The sequence below is a fragment of the Pimephales promelas genome, chromosome 23 (genome assembly GCF_988280905.1).
Source record: "Pimephales promelas chromosome 23, fPimPro1.hap1.1, whole genome shotgun sequence".
NCBI lineage: Eukaryota > Metazoa > Chordata > Actinopteri > Cypriniformes > Leuciscidae > Pimephales > Pimephales promelas.
In genome coordinates this window covers 12,635,904-12,653,812 of record NC_142791.1, presented here as the reverse complement: position 1 = coordinate 12,653,812, position 17,909 = coordinate 12,635,904, and the positions used below count along the sequence as shown (strand labels likewise).

Below are 17,909 nucleotides of genomic sequence, written 5' to 3'. Positions count from 1 at the left end.
TGCAGTTTTAAGGAGAAAATACTCAGCAATGGTATTGACCTTTCAATTTACACATGGTTTGTCTTAAAGCATATTGAAAACAACACATAGACATATAAACAATATTAAAACCATGATTTTCACCACAGGGTGACTTTTTAGGTGATGGACCACTTAAAGAGTAAAACAAAAATTGTGGAACACCTAATAACCCAAAACTCATGTGAGATTTTCATGAGACTCTCCATCTGTTTAACTTTAACCAATCCTGTCTTGAGCCAGTTTGGTTTTTGTTCTTATAAATACACTTTTCACAGACCACCAGTGCTCCAGAGTTTGATAACCACATCTAAATTTTTAAAGTTTCACTTCAACTTTTCTTGCTCATCCAGCTGGTTAAACGGTCTTGATAACAATTTGAGCTCCCAAAATACATCCACTAAGTTCTCATTTACAGTAAAAATACTCATGTTGAAACATGGGAGAAAAAGTCTAATCTGAATAATGGAAGTGCTGGTAAACTAGTACCGTGAGTGATCCTCTCAGCCTCGTCTGGAATGTCTTCCAGATAAAGAGGGTTTCAGCCCATGTTTTCTAGGTCATTGTTTCTTTGCACTTCTCCTCCAGGGCTGAGAAACTGTCTCGTCTTTCTCTCGCAAGCTCTTAATGTAAAACAGACACAGGCCTCACTCGGAGCAGATTAGATAAAGGTTAATAACGAAGTGAGAGTAAAACTTGTATAATGTATCTTTATATCTATAATAGAATTCAGAAGAATCAGAAGACTGTTCAAAAGACACAAATGCCTTCAAATCTACTCTTATTTCCAGTCCAAGGAATAAGTCCATACCAGTATAGAGACCATTTCAAAACAGGCACACAATTACAAGTGATCTTTGTCGTTTATATCAACTGTAGCTACTAAGCCATGTACACTTAAAATTGTGGTTATGTTTTAAGGGTACCAATTAGGATCGTTATGTATAATCAGATTATATGATTTTACTTAATAATAACGTAGTCAACATTCTAAGGACCATTTGTCAAATTTCTGGTAAGTTTTCATCACTATTTTTTTTTTTTGTAACTCAAAGCCACCCCAAACACTCCTACAAGACAGTAACTGTGTTTTTAATGAATCTATAATAAAAAGGCTGCTTATTTGTGTTTCATTTCAGTTCTGGCCATTTGACTTCTTAAGCCTGATCATACATGTCCAGGGCTTCCTCCAACTTGCCTGTGATTTTCTGAAAGAAGCTGATCTGCTGCTGTAAGAAATATTGCATCTGTGCCTTGAAATCCCGCACGCGTATGCGATGAAAGTGCTGGATCTCAGCTAGCGTAGCGCAGGAGATGATGTTGCAGCGGTCATTGATGCCTCCACCTGCAGTGCCATCTTTCTGGCTCTCCTTGGCCTTAGTGAGGGCTCCTGGAGAAAGACAGAGGATGGAAGTGAACAGAAAAGGGAAAAGAACAAAGGTTCGGTTTAAAGGCTATAACACAATCACATCTGCAAAAACACACGCATGCACTCTTTGAGTTTTCCATTTTGAACACATTAAAATGCAAGCTCAGACCAATCATGGCTTCTGATTTATGGCTAACAGCTCTCTTTGGAATTTCTTGAGAAGAATTCAATATTCCCAGTGCACTATAAGTCAATTCTGAAATTAACTCTTACTTCACTTTCTAAATTCACTTTCCTGGTCTTATTGCACATGATTCATTAGTGCATTAGTATTCCAAATAAAAAAAAATGGAATTTTGTATCAAAATGTAGTAACCTGCTCTTTCTCCATAACAATTTTCCTTTCCTTCATTTACTTTTTAACCCCCTCCCCTCTAACTTGGCTCCATTTTGGAATGTAACGCCTACTTTTCACAATCCAATCAATTCCAGATGGATAAAATCCTGACCAACGTTTTTTTGTTTGTTTTTTTTCGCGCTGAATATCTTGTTTCACTCTAAAGGCGGATACGAAAAAGTACAATAATTTGCGAATGTCGTTTCATTGACTTTACATGACTTTACTTGACTTAATCACATATATATATCATCAAAAAGTTAAGTTATGGGATGTGCTTCTTATGGAAGGTTGTTTCCACCACAGAATTTAAAAAAAAAATTATCTCACAATTTTTACTTTATAACTCTCAATTCTGACTTTTGTATCTCAGAATTGAGAGAAATAAACTGGCAATTACAAGTTCTAAAGTCAATATTGCTACTTTGCTACAGTAGATATAAACTCTCAATTTTGAGTTATAATCAGAATTGTGAGATATAAAACATCAGTCTTTTTTCTCCTTAGAATTGTACTTTATAACTTGCGATTGCGGGTGTATACCACGCAATTCAGTTTTTTGGGTTTTTTTTGTGGCGGAAACAAGCTTCCATAGTTTCAGAAAAACTATCTGTGAGTTAAACTGTGGTGTAAGCATTCAATGCTTCCCTGTGCTGGAGCCCTAAGCTTAGGATTAGAGCCTTCAACACAAAAGATTTTCCAGTATCAGTTGTTTTAAAGAGACAAGCATTTTCTCATACAAAACTGCATTAACAATTTGCGTCATGAAAACCCAGAGATTTGTTTCATAAGAATGACAGCGTCAATCTAATTTCACAGTAAAGGAAAAATAGATTAGTCAGAGGTATACACTTCCCCCACTAAAGGGAAGTGATGATTACAACAGGGTTGGCTTCGTTTCACCATACCAACACACAACTCAAGCTGCAAGAACTAGCAGAACCCATATGCTCTCTCTCTCTTGCACCAGGGAAAAATCAGGACATGCCATTTGACATACTGCCGAGAGCCTGTTGCTCTGTGCCATTTTATATTAGCTATAAAAGTTAATGATTCTAGCTTCTCTTCATTAAAAGAGCATACATCAATTTTAGAATGAAAAAATAAAATCTTAGTTTTATGAAATAGCTATTTGTATTTACCATACTGATTTAGGTTTTCACTCAAATATTAACTTGATTCTGGATAGTGTGTAATTTCTTTAAGCTGACAAGCAGATCAACTACTGACCTACTGACCTATATCCATATTTTATTGCATGCCGTTCTGACAAGTGGTATTTGAGCAAACACATGAGAAAAACTGCAAACCTTTCTGAACATGGATAATGTCTGGAAAGTTTGCAAGGTGTCCCTGGTAAATCGCTAAAAGGTCGGAAATTGGGTCCAAATCCTGACGGGGCTGTTCTGCAAAGTAATCCCCAATGGTCTCATAGACTTCTCCAGTGTGTACAATGGCCTTGTTTAACGGAACGGAGTACACTTGCTGGTCGAATTCAAAGGCCTGACTTAAAAGTCTGAAAGCTTGTCCAACTCTCTGATATTCCTTTTTAAAACCAGTGATCTGCTTTCTGGCAAATTCGTTAATTGTGACATTGACCTGTATGAGGTTTTCGTCCATTTTTTTGGTGAACGTTTTGAAACCATCTATGTTGCTTTCCACCTCTTGTAAGTCAAGCGGTAAAGTTGGAGGACAGATAGTGAGGAAGAAGTTAGCGCCGACTAAGTGGTCCTTCTCGGCTTTTCGCTTGCCTTGCTTCCAGGCTTTTTCGTCATTGCTACTGCAGGTGAGGAAATGCTGGAAAACGTCACACTTGGATAAAATAGGATGACTTGTCATGTGATTCATCCACCATATTAAACCTTTTCTCCTCTTAGAAATGAAATCCTCTTCAAATCGACCTGTGGCTTGTTTTTCTGGCAAGTGAGGGACCGAAATGACAGGGAACTTTTCCACAAGTCGCGCATAAAGCCAGTCAAAGTGCTTGTATCTTCTATTCACCTGGCTTTGAGTATGACTAGGTGTGAGTCCATAGGACATATAGCTCTTCATGCCTTTAAATTTGGTCTGTTTTGTAGGGTCATCAATAGTACAAGTGAATGGATATGGGTTATCTTGCCATTCCGGACCGTATTGACCCATATCCACAAATATTTTTTCTTCATCTCTGACCAAACCTGAAGCTTCACCCAAAACAAAAGCCTCGCCGCCTGACTTTACAAAGGTTGAAAACCTATTGAGATTTTTTCCAACTGTTCCTGTGCTTTTGGACTGATGCGTAGTACTACTACGTCGAGTCACTGAGGTGTTTGTGCTGGTCAGTTGAGTATTCCCGCGTTTTTCAGGTGTTCCTCCGCGTTCCTCCGACGTCACGCTGTCATCCCAGTCATCGTCCCAATCCTCATCGCTTCCTTGGCTCTGAATACTTTGTCGCCGTTGTCTAATATGTCCCTGGTAAACAGTGGAATGCGTGGGTGTTGACTCGTTTGAGGTATCCCTCCTCTGAGGACTATTTTGGTAGTAATAGTCCTGACTAGCGGGTGTGCCGTTATCGTGTAGTGATGTGTCAGTCCTAATAATCTCCACGTATGATGCGGGGAAGAGTCCAGTCTCACCTCTGGTGTTCGTGCCCTCCAACCAACCATCGACAACCTCTTCACTACTCAAAGTTAGGAGTTCATTTTCTATCACAGAGATCTCGCCGGGATTTTCAGAGATAAAGTCGTATAAAGCTCTCGCTCTCAGCGCCATAGTTGTGTGGGAACGCTTTGTAAACTCAGTTTCCAAAGTTACAATACACTCTCCGCGCCGTTCCGTTAAATTAACCTCTTCAGGAATGTAGCCTACAGTCTCTGCTGTCTACCAAAGCACGTCGAATACTTTAGAAGACATTATCCTGTTGAAAAAAGTTTAAAATTCCTCTCAGAAGGGTATTGAAAAGTGGGGTTTGTGTCCGTCTGCTGCCTCTCTTCGCTGAATGCGGTCCAGGGCAGAATAATCGAGGGTGGAGCCAATCAGAATAATCAGCCCGGGGCAGAGAATAAACCCAAATGCCCCTGCGTACAACACTGCCCTATGACTGACTGTCACTGTCATTGTCTTTTTTTAAAACATGTCTTTCAATTACCTCATCGTTTCAAAAAGATCTTATAATATGTTTGTTATGAGTCTCTCTCTCCCTCTCCCTCTCTCTCTTTTGGCTCAGCACGTCAACTAACAGATCAGTATCAGTAATTATCAGTAAGAATAAATAAGAATCATTATATATAAATATATATGTATTGAGATAGATACATGATTAAAAAACTAGTTAGAACTATTTAACTAGTTAGAAACGAGTTATATATATATATATATATATATATATATATATATATATATATATATATACAAATATATATTGTACAAATAATGTGAATGTATCTTTTTCTTTAGTCGTTTGTAATGAAGTTTGGGTGTTAACAAGATAATGTGTTTATTAGAATATTCTCAACAGACTTTACTTGCTGAATTGTCATAAATACAAGTCATTGTGTCCAATTATCAGCCAAGTGTAATATATAATCTTGAACAGATGAAAAGTGAAACATGAAAAACACTTTTCAAACTTACCTAACATGCATATGTAGGCCTATATAGTTTATGATATTTTATTCACTTTACAGAACTGTGTAGTGTTTATAACAGGAAGCAAATTATGTGGGCTTCATTATACATTGTGCCACACAGACAGTATTGTTTCATGGCCTGTTTATCCAAATTAGTATTGTTTTAGTTTTTTCAGAACGTGTTATAAACATGATGAAATAGGCCTATGTTATAACATTATAAGCTAAATTTAGCCATTTTTAAAGAAACTAGCATTCCCGAGCACGACGAGTTTCTATGTAGGCTACATGATCAGATTACACAACACGGCAATCCTCCTGTCGCTCTCATTGTCGCTCTCCTTGAACGATAGTGTGTAACTTACTTTAACCAGTAGAGGTCACTATCAAACCAAATATCTGACACCCATTTCCTTGTCACGTGATGTAAAAGAACCTGTAGCCTACGATCTCCTATCACGTGATCGCTTAGACGGTCGCAATACTTACATTCTTAAAATGTAACAAACTGCTTCGTTACGTGAAAGATTTTGTAAGGGCAGTGAATACTATAATATCATATTAGTTTAAACGCTCAAAAGAAGTAAGAAACAGAAAGAATTTCAATCCCTGTTGGATGAATGAACGTAATACTCAGCGTGACAGTGACGTCATGCCGAAGTCGTGATGCTTTTCCCTCTGTGGCTCGCGCGAACACACAACAAACAGCGCCTTTCTCCGCCCACATCAATAAGCTGTATTACACTCGCCGGATCACGTCTGAGTCGGAATTATTTCGACTTAAAAATACATATAGTAATGTTTTTGAATGTATAAAAAGCCTGAATCCTTTTTTTTTCCTCATCAGGACTTGTTTTATTCACATAACCGTGCGTGGGACTTACAGAGGAAGAGGAGTGCACAGCTAACGCTGCTAGCCGCTTTATTAATATATTATTTTTCATAACTGAGAGGCGGGGATTCCAAAGCCGTCAAAAAATCGACTTTTGGATGCATTCAATTAACAACAGCGTTTCATTTCATAGTCGCCCTAACTCAGGACTTCTATTTTCCGTAGACAACAGCAAGAAGCTACCGGGGAAATACATGGATTACCTGGTAGAGTATTCTTTTTATTTCTTTTTGAAGATGGCCAGAGCCTGTAAGATCAGGTGTTTTGTTTTCAGCGCTGCTCACACGAATTCCAATACCTTTCTAAACAGTTGTTGTTTTGTTTGTAACTATAACAAATATTCTTTCTCAGTAGCCTATATTTGTAAATTCACTTACAGTTTCTTGTTTGTTTTGCTTACAAACAAACCTTAGCCAATAGAATAGAAGAGGGTGTCCAGAAAGGATAGCAGTTCTGAGCCCTGTTCAATTATGAGCTTTCCTGTAATATCAACAGTTTTGTCCATCTCTAATACGCTTTATCTCTTTTTTGCCCTGCTTTTTGAAAAAAGTATATGTAAGTTAGCTAGATAAGTTAATACAGTTTTCACTTTAGATGTTAAGTAGTTTGCTGCAACGTATTATATCATTTATTTAGTCTACAAATCTAATTTAATTTGCTGCTCTGAAGGTAACAAAACATATGCATCTATAATAAAGAAAACTCACTTAGCTGAGTAAATGTTGAGGGTGAGTAAATGTTGACATAAACATAATTTTTGGGTGAACTATGTCGCCTTAAAATCAAAATGAAAAAAGACAATTTTTTCTCAGTGCATATAATATTTTTTTAAAGTTCATGTGCCCTCATAATCTTTAATCAAAATAACCTTCCCCTCCTTGCATCTCCTCTCTGATAAGGTGTTTACTGCCGGGAGGGAGGGGAAACCTGTCACTCACATGAGCTCCACCAATAGCAAACCACAACCATCCAATCAATTCTTCAAGGACAAAATCAAGTTCCGCCCTACATTTTATCTTAACCGAGAAGCCGTTTCACTCTGATATACAACACAATAGTGAAAAACAGACTAGAAAGTGTGTCAATCTGGTTCCAGAAGTAGTTTTTCAATTAATTTTCTCCATAGGGAAATTGATTTTTAACGATAACATAAAAAAATTAAAAACTGCCCTTCTGTTAGCTGAAGTTGTTACATGTTAATCAATGCTAATTGCTTGAAGCCGTCAGCCTGCATTATTTTAGAGTTTACTCTAAAATAATCATGTTTAAGTACAATTGGTGGTGAAAAACTACATTACCCATGATGCTGTGCAGCAAATTCCACCAATCACAGTCGAAAAGAGCAAAATGCGATCTTTAGCTCCACCCACTCCCATGAAGCACTGTGAATGATTGTTTTTTTGCAACTTTTTGCAGTAGTTTTTGAGTAGTTTTAGATTTCTCCATTGTTTTTAAATCGATTATGCTGTTCGCAATGCTTCATGGGATTATAGTGGTTTCCATCACTTGCACCTTTGTCTTTTTGTCCGATTTTCAAAACTTTTTTCTTTTTTGATTCACCTTGTAGCTGGTTGGCTTGGTTCATGGCTTATAATGCTTATAACGCTTTAACAAAGACTTTTTAAAAATCCCTATGGAAAAAAAAAATGAATGGAAATAATACTTCTGGAACCAACACCGCTATTCAGTTCAATACATCTGAGATTTATTGTCATCTCATCATAGGGACACCAACAGTCACATATCTCGTGATTATCACAACTCCATTAATGAATTTACAAAGGATGATGCCCAGGTGACATATCACATCTAATCTTTTTTTTATTTCATTACGTTTTTTATCAGCTTATTTGGCCTCGACGTGTCTTCTTTCAATGTCCTTTTTTGCACCATTCGAGTCATATAATTTGCCTATGATAATCAATGTCTGATAATAACAGTTTAATGAGTAGGCTATACTGTTGGTGCTGCTTCACAGCATCCGCCAGTAAACTTCTCGCACATTCGGTGCTTTGATACTTGACTTGGACATATGCAGCGAGGTCACAGGGGTGCTTCCTTTGGGATTTTCCGGTCAGGATTCTCAGAATAGAACCATTTCCTGAAGAAACAGAGCTGAAAAGGCTGGCGGTGTGTGGATTAGGAACAAGCTTGGTTATGTATTTTTGTTCCGACTCTCTTGACTTTGGGTCAGTGAGAACGAGAGGATGTTGTCAGACCCCTTTTCTCATTAGGTTCATGTTTCATAGAGCATAAAATACTTGAACTTGTCCTTCTTGAGGGTAATACCTATTTATATTTCACTAGAATGTGAAAAGTAGTTTGGATTAAAACATGTGCACTCCAATTCAAGCATATCTTTATAGTTAACAGGTTGTGCACAACTGTAAACAGATTTTATGCTGTTTTCATCAGTAGTGGGCATAGAAAAAGGTTTTAGTGAGCTCAGTGAAAGCTTTATCAATGTCAGCTCCTGGGTCTCACATGGCATGCATAGTTGGCTTCCCTCTCCCCGAAATGGGTGGAGCTTAAACCTTTTGCCTTTGTAGTTGGCATGGCAACCACATCATTGTATCTACGTTTCTGGTATGTTTTTTCCAGTGCAGCGTGTTTCCTTCACGCTTTTTATGTGCAGGCCGTCCGGGGCCAATGGTTTTAGTGTTTGTTCTGAGTTCAGGTTTCAGTTCATTCTTGTTGGTGTCCCCATGGTTTTCCATTATTAAAGGACACAGTGCATTCAGTGCAGAATCGTAGCTTGGTTTAATTAGGGATCTGGCCTCATTTGGTCCGTGGACTGCCTATTTTGAAATGAATGGGCGCAACAATGATCCTATTGTGTTGTATTTTATTTTGTTTCCTCACTCTGTATCATTAAATTGTGCTTGGAATCTCAATGCATTTTAGCGTTTGTCCAACAGGCGTTTTGGTGGCTCTTTGATTAAATAAAGCCGGATGCCATCCCATACATTAATTTAATCCCTTCGAATGTTATTCATTTTACAGGCAACCAAGCTAATTTTCTGCCAAATTGGAAGCTTTTTGGTTAACTGAGGAACTAAGGTAAGGCATGAGGAGGAAGTATGTTACTGATTTCTTGGCAGTTAAGCACAACTTTGTATTTTATTTTATTTTAATTGACACGGTTTTCATTTGTAAAATAATGTAACAGTCCTGAAAATAGGCCTTATTTGTGGTTTATTTTTTTTGTCATTTATTTCATGCTCATTTCCTACATTTTATTTACATTTAGATTACCTTTACCATCATGCTTTATATTTTTTATACTACCATTCAAAAGTAAGATACAGAAAAAGAAATGAATTATTATTCAGCAAGGAGGATGCGTTAAATTGATCTGTTTTGACAGTAGTAAAGACTTTCACATTGTTGCAAAACATAAAAATAAATGCTGAAATATTATATAAATATATCTATTTATCAAAGACTTCTGAAAAATGTATCAGGGTTTCCACAAAAATAAAGCAGCTCAACCATTTCAACATTGATAATAATAAGAAATCTAAAAAAGAGACTAAAAAAATAAATAAATGAATGACCCTTAACTTTTTAACAGTCATGTTTATTTTATTTAACATATTCAATAGGCTAGTTGCTGCTCTAATCTCTACAAGGCACATTTCTACCACCCATCGTACCGCCCACCTCTCAAAGAGTATTTGACATACATTATCTTTAGTATCCTAAAGAGTAATGCAGCTTCTGGTTTTACTAATGGACTTTTATTATCGTATCTCATGGACATAGATATTGTGAGTGAAACTGGATGGCAAATGGATTTTATTTAATGGTCAGTGCTGTGCTCTTTTATGACTGAAGGCAATGACTATTCGCTCTTCTTGTTAAAGCTATTATTAAGCTAAAAAATTAGAAAGATTTTTTTTTTTTAAACGTTTCATTGTTGATGGCTGTATTGTTATGTTAAAAAATCATATTAGCTCATGGAAAAATATGTGTCCTGGAACATTGTGTTTAAATTGTTTGTTTAACTTTCACCCTGGTGAGCATTAAAGCTTTGGTTTGCGTTTAACTGCCAAAAGCAACAGCAGTAGTTGTGAGCTCGGCTGTCTGTTCAAGCGAGAGAGCAAGTCAGGCAATGCAATGAGGAAGTTAAAGAATAGAGGTAAAGATACAATGATTTACTATTATAAATACTTTTATTGACTGTTGCAAGTGCTCAAATGTATTTGATTTCCCGTGATTGAATCCTTTAAAGGGGACCTATTATGCAAATTCTCTTGGACAGAAATGTGTGTTAACAGTGTGTGTACGCATTCACAACCACTCTAGTGATAAAAATCCACTCACTCTATTTTTTTAAATCCCCATAAATCATTAGCAGTGTCTCCCAACGACCTGTTATGGGGCTGGTGTGACGTTACTACAGCCACAGGCCCCACCCACGAATGTTGACAGACACTGTCGTTTTAACATAGAACCGCCCTGATGGAATTCACAGTGAGTTGTACACATCCACCAAATGCTACACTGATGAGAATGTCTCCCAAGCCTTGTAGTTGTTGTGTTGCTGGATATATTAATCCACATTGCTCTTTCTATTTACTCCCAAAATCTGAGCCGGCCTCTAAAGACCAGGTGGATTATTTTTGTTTTTTCAAAAAAAAAAAAAAAGTCATCTCTACCGAAATTTGTATATGTACTTGCGCACATCTTATGGTGTGCTTACTCAGCTCTTACAGTGATTTTCTGGAGTAAAACAGACAGCAGGCTTGTATTAATAGTGGATACAAGCAGATGACAAATACTTTATAACCGTAATTAAATTAAACTAAAGCATATATTCTCTGGCTCTGTAGGCATTATTTTCCGACTCCATGTCAAAATGAACTGAGAGTTTCTGTTTTGATATTATCATTATTCGTGAGATGAGATTGTTCTGACACTGAGCGTGAGCTCGTGAGGCTCCGCCCACTGTGAAGTGCAGCAGCTAATTTGCATTTAAAGGGCACACACTGAAACGGCACGTTTTTCTCAGCACCAAAAAGTGACTATTTAAACATGCTGTAAAAAATGATCTGTTGGGTATTTTGAGCTAAAAAATTCACATACACACTCTGGGGACATCAGAGACTTATTCTACATCTTGTGAAAAGGGGCATAATAGGTGCCCAATGCCCATTAAATGTGATAGAAGCAATTAGCAAAGCTGGTCACTATCGGGTTTTCAATGGGATCCTGTGTGCTATTGTCCCCAAAAATGGTTTAGATTAAATGCATAGCTGCCAACTTTTGATTTTAGCTTGGCAGGGTGGTGTGGTGTGAGAGTGTGAGAATTGGGTCAATTGCGTGAGTCTCACGCTGAATGCGTTTGAGTTGGCTGCCCTGTAAATGTTATCAAGTTCAAATTTCTCTTGATAATAAAAATTGGAAGTATGTTTCCTTTTTTTTGTAGGCTTAACCTTACACCTGAATTTGCTGCCCTGTGCTTTTGTACTGGATTATGCTCGGATGCCATTAAACAATCATCTCTGAATCCGTATCTTTATTGTTAAACCATTGGAGACCATCTGAGCACATGCATCTCACTCATTTCAGTGCTTCCTTGACAATTTAACTCCAAATGTTTAACACCAGAGAATTTCTGCTCTTCCTAATTGCTTTATAATTAGCTCCAATATATTAGGTTTCCAAAACTCTCAGGCACTCCAAAATTAGAGCAGCCTTGTCCCTGGTGTGTTTTCAAACTATCACAGCTTGGGTAAAATTGAGAGGTTTGACACAGAAGCTCTTGAGCTCTGTTTACGCTCTCGGGCGGTAAAGCCCGGACTCGCCCTGATCGATTATCTGCCTAGTGGTTCTGCCTTGTGGCTTTTGCTCATAGTATGTCATTGGGGCAGTTCAACACAAGTCACCTCGTCTCTATATGTCTTTGGGTTTCCTAGTAGGGCTTAGAAACTTCATGGCATGCTCTATCATGTTACATATAGGTCCTTTCCTTATAGTGTTCAGTTCCACTGGGCTCTTCCCACAGTGGGAGGTACTCCATTCCCGCTCATTGATGCATTTGTAGCTGACGGGAGTCTGGATCTCCATCTCTGCTCTACAGAAACCTTTAGCCTGGAGAAAGCATCAGTGCATTGTGTCTCCAATAGATTTTTATTTTTATTTATTTATTTTTTAAGTAAATCAATTTGTTAATAGTGACAGCTTTTGTCTTTTATGTTTTGTCAGGAGGTGACCTGCAAAGATCTGACCCCATATCTCCCACTGATAAAGTCAACATGAATAACATCTCTCTCCTTAGTCAAGAATTATTTATGTTCTCTCTTTTAATTTTCTAATTGTAATTGTATTTTATATTCTCAATTTGAAATTATTATATGATTAGCTATGGTAATGATCTTATTAATGTGAATAAAAAAAATGAAATTTTAGATTCTGGTTAGGATTCTGAATTCTATTTAAACACCACATGAAATGGTTGGTGAGTGCAGTTTTCTTTTGCTTGTTGATATATTTTTTATGGAAATGTTCGAAAAGCAAATCTTCTTTGCTAAATAACCTTTTGTTTGGACAAAAATATGGATACACCCACGCATCTTTTTTTCCACAAGAGAAAGTAAATATCTGCTAATTGAATTCTGTTTTGTTCATTTTTACGGGTACACAAGCGCTGGAGTTGGAGCTAAAAGCCACAAAACTCCTAAAAGAGGTCTTGAAGCCTTTGTAAAGTGGGTTATTTGTGCCTGACTGTGTGATCTAGTGCTAATGGTGTGTTAAATTGTCGGTTTATCAGAATGATCTTTTAATGGATGCTCTGAGGTCACTAGTCACAGTGACTCTCATGTTTATTCAAAAGGCTCAGTTTGATTTAAAGGCCATGACAAGCCTCACTGCTTGAAAAGTGGAGCTTTTAGTCGGACCCGAGAAGCCCAAAGGCTTTGCACCTGTTCTTGTCTCACCCACAGAAGGCAACAGGCCACTCACAGTCCGTTCACTGATCGTTGCACAAATAAAAATGGTCAGAGCTGGCAAAAATCAAAACACTTTCAGTTTGATTGGCTGGCTTTGCAACATCCAGGAGTAAGGGCATGTTTTTGTTAAATTAAAGTTTTGCTTACAAGATCCTGGATTAATACAATGACTTTTTTTGATGGAGATAACCAGGGTCGCAAGTTCCTCTGAACTCTTTTGGTATTGACAGATCTTGTGACCATAATTGGCTTTGGGAAATGCTCCCCAGGCTATTTTATAGTTCTTTATGTTCTGGGCCAGAAAAATATTGTGTAAGTTCAAACAAAATATATCATCATCATTGTATCCTTGAGCCAGTCTCTCGCCCCAGGTCCAGGGAGAAAAATGGTCGGATAATTGATTTATGATAAATTACTGGTAATTAGAGCCGAGACAACACGTTGACTCAAAAAATACGTCGACGCAAAATATGCGTGTCGATTTGTCAGACCCAAAACAAAGATGGTGGCGCCAGATAGTAGTAGCAACACGTGGCTCCTCAGACTATCAGAAGAGTGCAAGAGTACCAAGAGTGCAAGGCGAAATGTCACGAAGCGCAGTGAAATGCAGCGACCTATGTGGCGTTTCTTGATGGATCGAGGTTGTTTATTTTATACGTGCAATTCACATGAGCTCTAAATGCGCGCGAGACTGCTGCAAGTATGCGCTTATAGCTATTAATGTCATGAAAAATACATAGAGGACACTGACAACATGTACTAAATCTACTAAATCTACATCTACTAAAGTATCAACTTTCAAATTTGGTCAGTCAAAGAAAATTAAACCATAAATTGGCCTACTATTTTGTGGTTATTTAATGTGTCGTGACAGATTGCACTTTTTTCAGTAAGCTTGGCCTATGTGTTTTTAAGGCTTCAATGTCTTATTGAATGCTACCTCTGACTAAAAATGTATTACTTTGCACTTGTATAGACCTTATGCACCAGAGAAACGTGGGCGCCATCATCTTTATAATATTGTCGTTGAACTTCCGGTTTTGCGGTCGCTCTGTATATTTCTATAGCATCGCTGTCGGAGTAATTAGCTGGTGAAGGGGATTTACTTATTGTAGAGTTAACAAAAGTTATCATGAGCATTGTAATGTTTATCATGTGATTGTAAAGTCAAATGTCGACCGGGAAATGTTTTACGAGCAGTTCATTCATACCTATGCAAGATCGCTGTGGAGATACAGACCGGAGGTCAAAAGACAACGAGCGCAAAGCTGAAAAGGGGCGGGGCTACATAAGGTCTATAGTCTTTTATTTTGGAATTTTAAGAGCAATAAACATATATTGCAATGTTAAGGAATTCAAGTTTTTTTTTTCATTCAGATATGTAAAGCAAGATGTATAAATTGCTATTAGTCAATTAATGGGGAGATAATCGAAAAATCAAATAGAATCGGACTGGGAAAATTAATCGTTTAAAAAATAATTGTTTATCCCAGCCCTACTGGTAATTAGGAAGTGTGAGTTGATGTTGCTAAGATGGTGAATGTAAGCAGGCTTGTAGAGAACCCTTAGGCTAGATTTCTCTTTGTTTATCTGTGGCTTACTTTGTAAAACCAGTTAGGTGGTGTTTTCAGTGTCACTTTTGCACACTAAATGACCTTAGTTTATTGGCTTGGTTAAAGTGGTTTATATTTCCGAAAGCATGCAGATAAGCAGGTCAGTTGTTCAAACATCAAACATTCAAACTTCAAAACAGGCCAAACATGGGATTTTCCCTTTTGAAAATGTGATCAAAAGTGACTGCGAAGTGCTGGATGCACCCAGGGTTATTTGAATGTCTCAGAAACTGGAGAGACTAAAGCCTTGTTCACACTACAAGATTTTAAAACGTCGGGCTGAACTGTGCAAGATTTCTGTGTAAGATTTACCCTGACCTCAACCCATGCCTTGCTATGATTGGCTGTAGCTCATGACACCACTGTGGCTGAGTCTCGCGACGGCTCTGGATATCTAGCATGCTAGATATTTTTCTGGGCTCGGCGACGTGTCTGTGAGGCATCTGCGAGCGTCTTCGCTGCGTTGTTGGCTCTCTCAAGCTTTCACCGCCCGTTAATCCCCCGCGATTTGCAAGCGATAACACCCTGACCTGTCGGCGAGCTCAATGATTTGCAAATCGGGCTTAAAATCCTGTAGTGTGAACTTGGCTTAATGCTCAGTGTTGTAGTTGCGACCAGCTCATTCAAGTCAGTGTCAAGACAGACAGAGTCCATATTCTATCAAGTCCAAGACCATGAAAATATGGTTATGGTCATGGTCTTTCATTCTGACAAGATCGAGAACATGGTTATTCTCAAGTCTGAAATTCTGAATCATGGTCTATTTCCATGGTCTTGGACTTCAGAGTATTGCAACTCGGTCCTGACTCTGACTCGACCCTCTTGAATATTCTTCCCTTTTTAAGTGCAGGTTTGCAGAATCATAAATGTGTAAACTACATATATTCAAATTAGTGTTGGCATATATTAAAAATTAACTAATTAATTGCACATTTTTATGTAATTAATCACAATTAATCACACCTACATTTTTTTTATATATTTTTATATTGAAATAATTTCACACTGAGTGAATAAATGTAGAAAAAACATAAAGGCAGTATAGTTAAAATGTTTGTTTAATGGCATCTTTTTTTTTTACGAATTCAACATTATAATTAAAAGCTATCAATTTTAACATTTATTAGGCTTTAAAAAAACGTAACATTTCATTTAAGTGAACTTAAAACAATCTTCACATAAACCCCTTATAAATATTATATCAATATATCAGGGCCTCAATTTTTTCTATTGGCCCAGTCCGACCAGTTCAGATTTTTACTTGGCCTGTCAAAATGCTCAAAAAGTTATTGTTTTCTTTGGTTTTGACCCATGTAACCTTGTAAAAAGTGCTTTAAGATTTCACTGCAGTCTTCACTCCATAAATTATAAATTAAATAAATATCAATCTTTATTAAAGCTACAAAAGTTATTCAGTCGAGCAGTGAGTGATTTTCTCCTTTTCTTTTGTCCTTTGATTAATTTTAATGACTGACATCACAGCAGCAGGTTTATTAGGTTACTTTCACTTTAAAGGGGTCATTGGATGCCCATATGCCCCTTTTCCACAAATTGGTATGATTCTTTAGGGTCTTTGTAAAATTTGTAACATACTTTGGTTAAAATTCCTCAATGGTTTTGTAAAACAACACTCCCTTTACCTCACCTCCAGCTTTGTTTTTATCTCCTCAAAAACAACCCGTTTCAGTGCATGTCTCTTTAAATGATAATGAGCAACATCCCCCCCCCCTCCCATTGGGTGTGAAAACAAAAGACAAGAGTACAAATGGCTGAGGGAAGAAATATGCTAATAATGTTGGATGACACCTATCAAGTTAGGGTACTGTTGTGGAAGTGCATGCCGGATCAGGGTTTACCGTCCCGAAACGTACTGTACCGTACCGCTCTGTGGAAACGAGACATTAGGTTCACGAGTGTTACAGTAGGAGGGTGGACGACATCTCTGGCAGACGGCGGCCCACATTGGAGACTGGCTGGTGTTGGAATGGAGACGCTAACCATGTATTCCGCATGCTTCACTTCCGTGCTTTGATAAGTCAGGATGTGGCAGTTAGGTCGCATAGTTCCTCTCAGTTTGACTATTGTGACCCATGAGCTAGTGGGAACTGGAATCCTTGTCAGACCAAACAGGATACCACTCAAAATACAGCCCATCAAAGGTGGGAACTGGGTGTAAATCAGCACGGAATAGGAAAACAAAAAGAAACTTCCTGAATCAGATCCCAGTGCACTGGGTTTGTAGGCTTCCCCCGGTCACTCCAGATTCTGGCACCATAACTCAAGCCAGTCACTCACTGCTGAGAAAGATTAAATGAAATCCACATTCACCAGTTATTTAGAGCACAGCTTGACCTTGTAGATGATGTGATTGTTTGATTGTTCCCAAAGGCCGAGAATAGCGTTATTACCTGAAGTGTATTATCTGATGTTTGGAGATTAGAGCTTGTTATTCAACATGTTTAAATGTTGAAGAAGAGGTAACGGTGGAGAATTATATCCAAATACCATCAGTGGAGGAGCAAGCTTTGCATTGTTCTGCCCCTTCGTTTTATCCTGCAGCAGTTTTAATACTCTGAAAATCCCCATGTGCTTGACTCAGAACTCCACTGCAGTGATGTTAGAGATAGTTCTGAAAGTTCTCAGTTTACTGTTGAGGAACAGCTTTTAATTCTTATTTAAAGGAATAATAAAACCAAATACTCTGCAATAGCAAACCACAACCATCCAATCAATTCCTCATGCACAAACTCAAGTTCTACCCTACATTAATTCTTTTTCCAGAAGCTTTTTCTGTAATGTCACAATAGGGAAGAAAAGACAATTGCAACTTCAGTTTCATGTCAACTTTAACTATATAATGGCTGACAATGTTGTTAGGTTACAGGGAATCTGAATTTCCACAGAGAATCTCCAACTTTTAGACCCCTTAAAGGGATAGTCCACTTTTTTTGGAAATAGGCTCGTTTTACAACTCCCCCAGAGTTAAACTGTTGGGTTATACCATTTTCGAATCCATTCGGCCGATTTTCTGATATTTAGAAGAATATCAGTAACCAGAC

General features: G+C 37.7%; 2 protein-coding genes across 2 annotated transcripts in view; one reads left to right on the top strand and one right to left on the bottom strand.

The window, feature by feature from the left end:
* Window positions 1–712: 712 nt before the first annotated feature.
* On the bottom strand, window positions 713–4,796 carry snx18b (sorting nexin 18b). The gene is made up of 2 exons (XM_039675476.2): window positions 3,095–4,796; window positions 713–1,408 (listed from the first exon to the last, which is right to left on the bottom strand). The coding sequence occupies exons 1-2, from the start codon at window positions 4,533–4,535 to the stop codon at window positions 1,176–1,178; spliced, it is 1,674 nt and encodes a 557-aa protein (XP_039531410.2). The 5' UTR covers window positions 4,536–4,796; the 3' UTR covers window positions 713–1,175.
* A 1,275-nt stretch (window positions 4,797–6,071) lies between these two features.
* arl15b (ARF like GTPase 15b) overlaps window positions 6,072–17,909 on the top strand; it is a 54,637-nt gene continuing 42,799 nt past the window's right edge. Inside the window, exon 1 of the mRNA XM_039675528.2 lies at window positions 6,072–6,490. Coding sequence (XP_039531462.1) covers window positions 6,383–6,490 — 108 coding nt within the window. The 5' untranslated portion in view covers window positions 6,072–6,382. The remainder of the gene's footprint in view (window positions 6,491–17,909) is intronic.